Source organism: Clavelina lepadiformis, chromosome 1 (assembly GCF_947623445.1).
Source record: "Clavelina lepadiformis chromosome 1, kaClaLepa1.1, whole genome shotgun sequence".
In the NCBI taxonomy this organism is placed as follows: Eukaryota; Metazoa; Chordata; class Ascidiacea; order Aplousobranchia; family Clavelinidae; genus Clavelina; species Clavelina lepadiformis.
In genome coordinates this window covers 8,868,763-8,879,436 of record NC_135240.1, presented here as the reverse complement: position 1 = coordinate 8,879,436, position 10,674 = coordinate 8,868,763, and the positions used below count along the sequence as shown (strand labels likewise).

Sequence of the window (10,674 nt, the reverse complement as noted above, 5' to 3'; positions counted from 1 at the left end):
ATTTTTCACACTGCAAAATAATTGTAAGCTGTAATTGTAATTGTGGGTTTTCCCCCAAACCATAACACTATCTACTTCAGCGCAGAAATCTTATTATTTAGCCTACAAAGTTGATGTTGTCTGAACCGTGTCAACCAAATGTTAAAGTAAAATAAAAAACAGGATATAGAGTTTGACACTCTGAAGATTAACTTTATTTATATTTTACTACGGGAGCTTTCGCAAACATAAGTTTGCTTCTTCAGGTGTACTGCAAAATCGTGTAGCCTAATATATATAATAGCTTAATATGCGCAAATATAAGCTTGCTTCTTCAGGTGTACTGCGAAATCGTATAGGCTCTATATACTTTAATCATGGTATACTAAAAGAAAACAGAAGCAATGGTCATTGTTTGTCGGCCTACTATATATTTTAGTATACTATTCTATAATGATTTATAAACCTATTGGAAGTAGGGCGCCCCACAAATTTCATAATTCATTACAGGTTTTTAACAAATCGTTGGTTAAAACTCAAAAACATACATTATTTATACATTGGTCGTGTCCTTATCTTCACCAAACGTTTCTGAAAACCGGCTCGGTGGACCCCTGGGATTTGATCTTAAATAGAACCCAGTTTAGGAACTAGCTTACCAGTTTAGTCAATAAACTAGTCACAAGTTCTTATAATCATATTTCATTGTTAATCTGCAGTAGAAACCGCTGAACAAACAACCTTGCGTCTGAAAGATTTTGGTCATGACTAGGGCGATTATTTTTTGACTTGTCAAAAAAAGTCAAAAATTGGTCAAATTTATAGCGTAAGGTCAAAAATTGTCAAAATTGTTTACAAAGTCAAAGTTTTTGACAAATTCAAAATTGTTTACAAACTGCATTGTCGTGATGTCGTACAGGTTGCACTGTCAGTGAACTTTTTATATTACACATTGTAGCCTACTTTATACTGTTGTAAATGGCCTATTGTCTACTTATTGTGAATCATAAACAAGCTTCAATTTTTAGGTCAAAAATTTCGTTTTTTAGGTCAAAAAATAGTCGCCCTAGTCATGACATTTCAACGATTACAAGTACCAAGACCCCATAACCGAATCTAGATCGACATGATTTGTCACAAAAAGTAGATACAAAAACAGGCTGCAGTCATTTGCATATCACATACATCTTCAATGCCGTTGATTACACAATCAACCGCTTATTATATTCTAAATGCTTGGGATAGCATTTTCTTATTTGTCCGGCATAAAAACCTCAGTTTACACATCCAACCACCGCTTAATAATTCACTTTCCATTCCCCATGCAGGCAAATTGCTCTTTCAAACAATGGCTTAGTAATTTATTTTGAACGAAAATCTAATCGAACAAAGTAAATGATCACCTAGAAAGACATTCCCACCTAAACAAACCTCTTTGCGCATATTTTTCTGCATTAAATAAAGACGGTATAATACATTGATTATATTTTGACACCCTTTTGGGGGCTTATATAGTTGCAGTTTTAGGAAAACTGTTTTTTAAATTCATTGCTTATTGCATCAAAAATTATCCGGCTTCTAGTTTATGTATTAACACAATGTATTAGTAACCAACGATAAAGATTATAATAACAAAAAACCTTGTCACCTGTGAAATAGCCAACACTCAGTAACTAGCTTAATACAAAGCAATTGTAAGACTTAGAATAAGTTAAATGTTTATTTAAAAATTGGATATTTAATACTAGAACCTGCTAGCCAAAAGTGAGGCGTATAAATTTGTAAATAGGCAAACTTGGAAATTTCTGCTCTCTATATGTGCATCATAACATTTTCTAGTCTCTTGAATAGCAATACTTTGTCTTTCTGTATACATATTATAAGTTATATAATGTTTTCATTTAGTTGTCATATATAGCTGTGACCCATTTTCAAAATTGCAATATATTGTTTAATTTTAGTGTTATTGTTTATAGTTATGTTATATGATATTCACGTATTTCAAGTAGGTTTTGTGATGTTAGGTACAAATGAATGAAATGTACTAGATAACTATTCGCATACTGACAGCTTGGTACACAGTAATGAAAAAAATTGTAGACCACATCCAAACACACAAACTGCTTGTGTGCTAAGTTGCTTATTCTGATGTGGCATGAATTTGATTGGTTTCTTTGTTTGAAGCCCCTGGTTTGAAGATATCAATGCTGCGCTCATTTTGAGAAATGTTTTGACAGGGAGCGCAAAAATGAAAAGAAATATTGTGACATAACAATCCAAGTCGGTGGACATGATTTTTCAGTTCACAAATGTGTGCTTGGAACATTTTCTGACTTTTATGGAAAAATGTTCACGACAGAGGTCTGTCTGCTTTATTATTATTGTTGTTATAAAAAATATCAATTAATGTTTAGTTTCCAAGATATATGGGATACATATAAAGGTTATATAAAGATAATTTAATACATGAAAATGTTTTGATGAGGATGAAGCACCATACTCTATTTTAACTAGTGATGTAGATCAGGGTTTCTCAAACTTTTTAATACTGTGACCCCATTTTAGAGACCACAAATCTATGCGACCACTTGATGGGTAGCTTACACGTTAAAGATATTAAAACAATAAACGTCTAATTGTCTACATAAGTTAAGCAGACGAGCTGGTGGTTTGTTCAAGCAGCAGATGGTTAACAATCGCTTCAATACTGCACATCAACTCATGGGAGAACATGAAAACGCGGTTTCTGAATGTCCTGATAAGAATGATGAACGTTGATGACGACTGACAGGTCCAAGTTTTGTAAAGCAGAATTGACACACCAATAATGATCTTTTAATAGATGTGATGACATATAATGCTGCTCGTTGCTGCAATGTTGACAATAAATGCTGTGCAAGGATCGTCAACTAACGCAATCCGTTTTCATTTTTTTATGTATTTTCCTCTGCAGCCGCTACAAATGATGACGTTTTCTAATGCATGCGATCATTGTGTTGTTATCCTCTTATTGGTGAAAAACTGTTCGAGGACAATTTACAATAATCCTGCTTTAACGGAATTTAGACTACAGAAAATTTTATTGGCCAACCAAGTAGAAGTTAAAAGGCTTGTGTGCACATTTAAAACTACTGTAGAAAGTTGATTGCCATCTATTTTTGCTTTAGACTTTAATGTTTTGCGAAAGGTATGGATGAGTTCAAATCGATAGAATTATTATCAATCAGACAGCTATAATTAAACACTTTAAAAGCAGTACTGTCTCAGTTAACTTAGTCAGATTTAGTGCTAACGGTGAGATGTTTATAAACAGGCCAATACAAAAAAGCGAAGGGTAGGATTATACATTGCTGCAGCTGTGTTTGCAAGACACATCATTGCAGTGGCTATACCACGATTGTTGATTTAATTAATTAACTATTATAAATTAAATTCTGATTGTTAATTTAAATTTAACGTAATTTATTAAGTTGTTTTGGCGAAAAGAAAAAGAATCAGTTAAAGTTGAAAATTACAACATATAGTTATTTTTCTTTCTGTTATCAAACTGCAAAGAGAAATATCTTTAATTTTAAATCGAAGATGTTAAGAGCTTTTCAGAAGCCGCAGGTAAGTGATCAATTTTTGTTTCTTTAAGCTCGGGAACTCCAAAACGAAAGAACTTTCTGACCGACATCGGAAAACATTTGTTGTCAACAAATGGAACAAATAGTGATGGATTAAGAGATTTTGGATCCTTTTTACCTGAAATGTTTTCTTTGGTTAATAAATATTTTGAACATTAGCCTTATATGGTCACATTAAAGCAACAAGGTATATACTAACCTGTTATGATGGAAATAATCAAAGACACTGTAAATGTCATCGAAAACCCAAGAGCACCAAGATAAGTGTATGAGATGGCATAAAGGGTATCAGCAAGAAAAGGCCTGTCATAAAGAGAATGGTGCTGGAAATTTTATACCCATATACAACTATGTAAAGAAGAATTCTCATATATCTAATATACAGCTATCTAGTAAGGACGTTTTTGCACACCTCAGAGATGATTTCTTACCACGCCAACCCCAGCAGGGTGAACCAGGAAACTGTCGCCATTTTAAAATGGATGCAATTGCCATTTTATCCTAAACCTGCATCATTTACAAACTTACCTCCCTTGTGACGATATACTTTCCGTGAATCCTGTGGAAGTTGTGAAAATCGACCTGTTGTCACTTAGTGTGTAAACAACGTTTGTAAAGTCCAATGCTGTGGAATTGGTTGCTGGATTGAGTAGACAGTTTTCTACCGACAGCGGGAGACGTCGCACTTTTTCTGGATCTGCCGCATAAGTTATTTGACCCAATGCAACCCAAGTTGAAAAAGCAATACCAGAGACTAAGCCAGACATTGCCCCCTAGAAAACCCATATTGGAATAATCACACAGATATCCTACCATCATAAGCAAGAACTTAATGATTGATTCCTGATTTAAAACCAGTTTTTCACAGTAAGTTGAACAACAGCATTATGGAAAGAATCGTTAACTCACTACGGTGTTTGTCCACGGAAAAAATATGCCGACCGTAAAAATACCAAGCAATGGTCCTGCTTTCACTCCAATTATAGTGACCGCAATTTTTACGACTGTTTTTCCCAAATATTGAGTAAGAAACGCAACGCTTGTGACGAATGCACCACAAATTATTCCTGAAAAAAAGGAATTCCAGTTAAAACTAAAGCAATGGTTTTGTTGTCATAAAGTTTAAACCTACTAATCGTGTCTGACTAATCATTTTAGCAATTCCTCAGGTTGTACACAGCAATAATGTAGATTCATAAAGTAGAAAAATCATGTTTATGCCAACGTATATGGCTTGCTGTATAACGTATCAGCAGAGAAATGCTCAAACTACATTTAACTGTATGTAATAATTCATTAAATTTGAAATGTAAGTTATTATAGGCAGTTAGGATCTCGCAGCTTATCGCATCCAGGTAAAGAATTTCATCCTATAATTATTAACGATCAGATCGCAAAATTTATCGAATGACTATTTCTTTGACTTCACTTGCCTAAAACCTTGCTGGTTGTCAAACGCATTGCTTCACTTGTTCCCGGTTTCCATGGGATGATAAAGTCTTCTAAAACTATGGCCGACATGGAATTAATTCCGGAGGATATTGTGCTTTTGAAAGAATAAAAAGGCCAGTGCTTGTTTTGAAACAATCACAGAATTTAAGTATAGCCGATCCATATACTGCTGCCGAAAATGTACTCCGGCGACAATCTAGCTTTTCCCTTTTGTACTTTAATAAACATATTTTGTGAAATATAGTTTTTAAGATAAATAATTGACAATGGAAAACATGAACGCGGAGAAATTCATTGTGCCGTAAAAACAAAATAATGATCAGCAGGAACAACAAATTTCTTTCAGGCGTAGAGCTCATTGCACCAGAAAAATTAGCCCATCACCAACGACGTCTTACACAAACACCTGACCACCATGTAAATGAAGTTCGCAAATAATTGTGAACTTACCTTAGTACTCCGCTGTAAGCAGCAGACACGAAGACCCCCGCCATGCCAGGGGTATCGGAGAAGATATCAACCACTAAATAAGGAACCATCTGATCCAGTACAGCTACTTTTCCTTCATTATAAGGATCGCAGCCTTTGTAGTAAGCGTACATAGCACAACCATTCAAAGCAGCTATCACCATAAAAGACACCATAGGAACTGCGGATACCATGGCGGCACTGTAGATATAACAAGTAAAAGTTGGTGCTCTGGCTCATGTAATATGTCAGTGCATTTTCACAGCAAACGTTGTATACAGACATAGCCTAGCTGGCATATCTAATGAATGATACATTCTTGTGTCTTTGACGCCTTTGCAGGCTCGGTATCTTTGGGTAATCAGCTGGTTTGTGCAAGCACCTCCGCTCCAAGTCAGTCCCATTCCCACAAAAATTGTCCAGAACGTATGTTGCAAAGTTGGATCCGGGTTAAAGCTATATCAAAATACTTCTTATTCATTTCACTTTCTACTGTATTCCTGGGCTTGTCAAGATAAAAAGGTTTAAGAGCAATAAAAGTTTATGGTAGGCCTATTGACAGTATTATAAGTTATACAGTTGGTTTGGATAAAGACCATAATCTTGTTGTGGCCTTTGAAGCTGTCCGACTGCTACATCGAGTTCGATAGCACATGCTGTATAAACCTGTCGCATTATGTAGGCTAAAATCAACTGGACGCACTACGACATTGCAGACATGAACGCTACACTGAACACTGCAAAGGTTGTATTTCTGAGAAGTATATAGTAGTTTATGTATGTATGCAGTTTATGTTTTCAAGAAGTTTTGTTATGGCACAGAGGTTACCAACCGGCCTACTTGTGAACCCCTACCTGAAATAGCTTCTTTCTCGCCAAACCCAAAGTTCAAAACTGTTATTTGAAAGCTATTAATGAAAAATTAAAGTATAAGCTATAACTCGAAGACCCCCTATACCACCTTTGGCAGGATGAGAACTATTGTATAGGCTTATTACCCTTGTTCAATTCATAATCCAGCAAAACATAAACCTAAATTTATTATTGAAAAATGCTTCTCTTACTCCCACATCGTGTCTCTTCCACCTTGTTTGACAGCCATGCTGACTTTGTTTACGCCTCCAACTTCCATTGTTGTTTTTATTAGAACTGCAACGGAACCGGCCATCATAATGCCCGACTGAAGAGTGTCAGTCCATATTACAGCCTTCATACCGCCCTATATATAGAATAGTTGTATATTTATTTACACTTGAACAAATAGCTTGGACAAGCAAGTAATGAACCACACAAACTCAACTCTACTCACTAAGGCAGTGTAGAGTGTGCATATTCCGGCAGTAACAAGAATGCTCGCTGTTGTGCTTACCGGGGTCACTGCACTTAGGGCTAAAGCTGTGACATAGATTGTCGTTCCCATGTAAAAAATCTGCAGAAGCACACAAGTAGCCAAATGGTTAAAGCTTTATTTCAATCACATTTTTGCTCATTTGAGCGAGAGAATAGTGCATTCAGTACTCACCATCGCAAAAGCAACAACAAAAGAAGCCAGTCGTCGTATGCTTTTGTGAAATCGCATTTCCAAGTACTACAATTATCAACAAATGCAATACGATTAATCAGTTTAGTTTCGCTTGGAGGATCAAGATACATAAATACTTAGTCATACATCTCATTATAGTTATTGTGAGGAAATGCTTGTGGTTGTGTAAAGTATAACACAGCATAAAGCTACAGATGTCGTTAAACATTAGCCTTAAACCGGTATAAAAATGAATTATTGGTCTACTCACCTCATATACAGATACAATTTTCAGCCGATGAAACAGTGGAATATAGTATATGCATGCGATAACTACTTGCACTGCAGTTGATAAACCAAACCAAACTATGACAGTTCCGTAAATGTAAGATTGCACCGGATAACCAAGGATCGTAATGGAAGAAATGAATGATACGGCCATCGACAAACCGACTGGTATCTATTTATAAAGTGATTAAGTATGAATATTATGATTATGCCCAATATTCATTATCGGTTGGTATCACTTCACGTGAATTGAGATTCATTGAATAAAATTATAGGCTAACCTCCCATTTGATCGACTCACTTTAATTATTATTTTTCAAACCATACCGGAGACATATTTTTCCCTCCAAAATAATAATTGTCAAGTGAAGTATTTTTTCTGTCTTTGAAAGCATAAAATGCGCCGATGGACGCCACCCCGAAGACCATACCTAAACAGCAGAAACACGTCACTTTACTCAAACGAAATCCTAGACTTAATTGGGTAATGAGTTGATACTTTCAGTTGCAGTTTTCAATTCGGAAACAGACGTCTGTATCAGAGATCAGTGCAACCATCAATAACTTGTAAAATGACCCTTGTCGGCCCATTACCAATTTTGATAAAATAAGGGCTGACATATGGTAGAGAAGATATTTGAAACAATTTTCAAGCCAGAAGTTCTATCTGTTTATGAACAGTCCAACATTTATAGAAAAAGTGAATATCCACCACTTACCAATAAACACTACCAAGTCAACTGTTCCAAATCGTTTTTCGTCGGACATCCTGCTAAGTTTTTATTCGAATGCAGTAAAAAGAACTTTACGGGATTAACATTTAATGTCGCTACAGTATACTCAGTGTTTAGCGCAACAGTGTTTATGTTTATGTGTTATGGCTGCAACTCAAAAGAATATCACATTTTTCCTCGCCTGTATAATCACTGCACAGTTTTTTAAAGCCAACCAACTCAAGTTTTCAAATCCAATCAAGAAATGTTACAAGCTGTTTTTCATACTAAAACTGAAATCCAAGAAACAAAGCTTGACACACTTTCACTACGGTAGCTTGCTGTTTAATATCCCAGCAGTCTTTTCGAAAGTTGCCGTCTTTATTAGCACAGAGAACTAAACCACGCATGTTGCTCAACGCTTTTTTGACACCAGAATTTTTTAACGGCCTAGTAAAGCAAACATTGCTGCACTGCTTTATTGCGGAGACTTTTACAGTAGATAAACTCGTAAAGTCGCGTTAAATCACGATTGAAAGAACATAGCGTCGTTTAGCTTTTCCACGCTGTCATCGTCAGTAGGCAAAATATTCTGTTTGAAAAAGCAAAACATGCGTCTACATCTCGGAATACCTCTTAGACAGCAAATTTAAGTGACATAACCGCTTAACAGCTCTCTTTTGACTTAAGTTAGCTAAAGTTTATCATTATATTGGGCCTGGAAACTCTGTACAAAGTGGTTTAGCAGATCACTGTGATGCAATCGGATACTGGTTGAAAGATTTTCTGGACATTTTTATCGTTTCGGTTTATTTGTTTGTTACCACTCTCAAATGTGGAAGCAGTCATATCAGTATTTATTGTAATGTATTTTAGGATGGAAATGACGTTACAAAGATGGATAAGGTTTTTGAATTAACGAAATAGTTTAAAATTTGGTTTTGAAACAATTCGTTTTGGTATATTTTTGAAAAACCAAAACTTTGTTGCATCAAATATCCGTCATTTTTTATTAATTTCATTGACGTTTTCTGTGCAATGGAAAACGTACGGTTGAAAAACTCCGATTAGATTTAACGATTATAGCCAACAAGTAGAACCACAGTGCTATATTTTGCACGGCGATATTAACCAAATCGGTGTGTCAGTGTACTAGTTGTTTTGCTTCAAAATCTGTAGCGTACACGTAACGTTCTCCGCAGTCTGGCTGATTCTGACATCTTATTGTGTTTGGGAAGTAATTTCTAACGGACTGGTTTATGACGGTACGCTGAGGTACGGTACCTACCGCTAGCTGATTCGTACTGTAAGCCTATATACTGGCATTGTTCGTACATTAAAAAATCTACAGATTAGGTTATTAATCAAAACAATCGCCATTGTACAATTATTTTATCACCTTGAATTCAGCAACAAAAACTAACTAAACTCTTGAGTTTTAGCCTAGTTCTTAGACGCTAAAAATTATTTTTTGACATGGAAATGCTTTTGTGAAAAAATATGATGGCACTTCTCGGCTTCGAGAAAAGTCTGGACAGAAAAAACACAACTTACATTGAAAACATCTCCCACTATGAAGCGTTTTTAAAAATAAAAGCAAAAAAGTATTAAAAAAAATTTTTAAAACTTAAATTAAAAAAAATTAACTGAAAGTAAATTTAAAACAATTGAATAAAAAACATTTATTAACAAAAAATTTCAAAGATTGTTTCTGCGAAAATTTTTCAATTAAAAATTAAGTTTAATTTTTAATCAATTTAAAACAATTTTAAAAATTTGTATAAACGTTTTGAAAAGACAAAGCCTTTAAAAAAATGTGAAATGTAATGCAAAGAATTTTTAAAAAATATTAAAAGTAACAAATTAAATGAAAAATAATATATAAAAAAGCAAAAATAATAATTTTTTTTTAAAAACTTGGCAAAATTAAAAATTTGTGTGTCACCTGTCCGTTACCATACTACTTAACATTGCATTGAGTCTTGTCCTTTATTTAACAAAATATGGTTACGTCTAATTGTAGAAAGTCAATATTCCCAATTTTATTTTGAAACAAAAAAGACATGAAAATTTTTACAACTAAGTTACATTACGATATCTATAAATTTGACACATTTCGTCTTAAACCATATATAAATATCCTACATGAACTGCGAGTAGGTTATAGCATACCACGGAGAAAACATTGTTGCATTGTCATGATATCATAAATTACTTGAAAAGAGCCGACATCAAGTTTAAATCAAACTCAATATCAGGTCATGACCCATCATTTGCCCGGCAACATTGGGGTTATACAAATAAAGACGAAAGCTTGAACAATAGGTGTAATTAAACTATGTCATGATGAACTTCTGTTTGTTTGGATTGAATGAGTGAAATATGGACTCATGACGTTGCTATGACGACGAATATAAACGAAACATGGGGTATCTTGCTTACAATAGGTCAACAACTCTTCAAAGTTAATTAGCATTTTAAAGGTTTTTGTTTGATCTCATACAATGCATATCAACTATTTATAGCAATCACATAAGAATGCTTTTAAGACTTTTGGTAAAGTTAATTGATTCAAGGGCAAACTATTAGGTAATACTTATGGGTCACAACCCTGGAGAGGTCAGAT

At 34.6% G+C, this 10,674-nt stretch overlaps 1 protein-coding gene across 1 annotated transcript; it reads right to left on the bottom strand.

Moving 5' to 3' along the window:
* Positions 1-3,230: 3,230 nt before the first annotated feature.
* Positions 3,231-8,236, bottom strand: LOC143455606 (sodium-coupled monocarboxylate transporter 1-like). The gene is made up of 13 exons (XM_076955102.1): positions 8,055-8,236; positions 7,663-7,766; positions 7,319-7,507; positions 7,048-7,113; positions 6,835-6,954; positions 6,590-6,744; positions 5,841-5,981; positions 5,508-5,726; positions 5,039-5,151; positions 4,515-4,672; positions 4,134-4,378; positions 3,805-3,908; positions 3,231-3,723 (listed from the first exon to the last, which is right to left on the bottom strand). Exons 1-13 carry the CDS (start codon positions 8,101-8,103, stop codon positions 3,551-3,553), a joined length of 1,836 nt encoding a protein of 611 aa, XP_076811217.1. The 5' UTR covers positions 8,104-8,236; the 3' UTR covers positions 3,231-3,550.
* Positions 8,237-10,674: the final 2,438 nt, after the last annotated feature.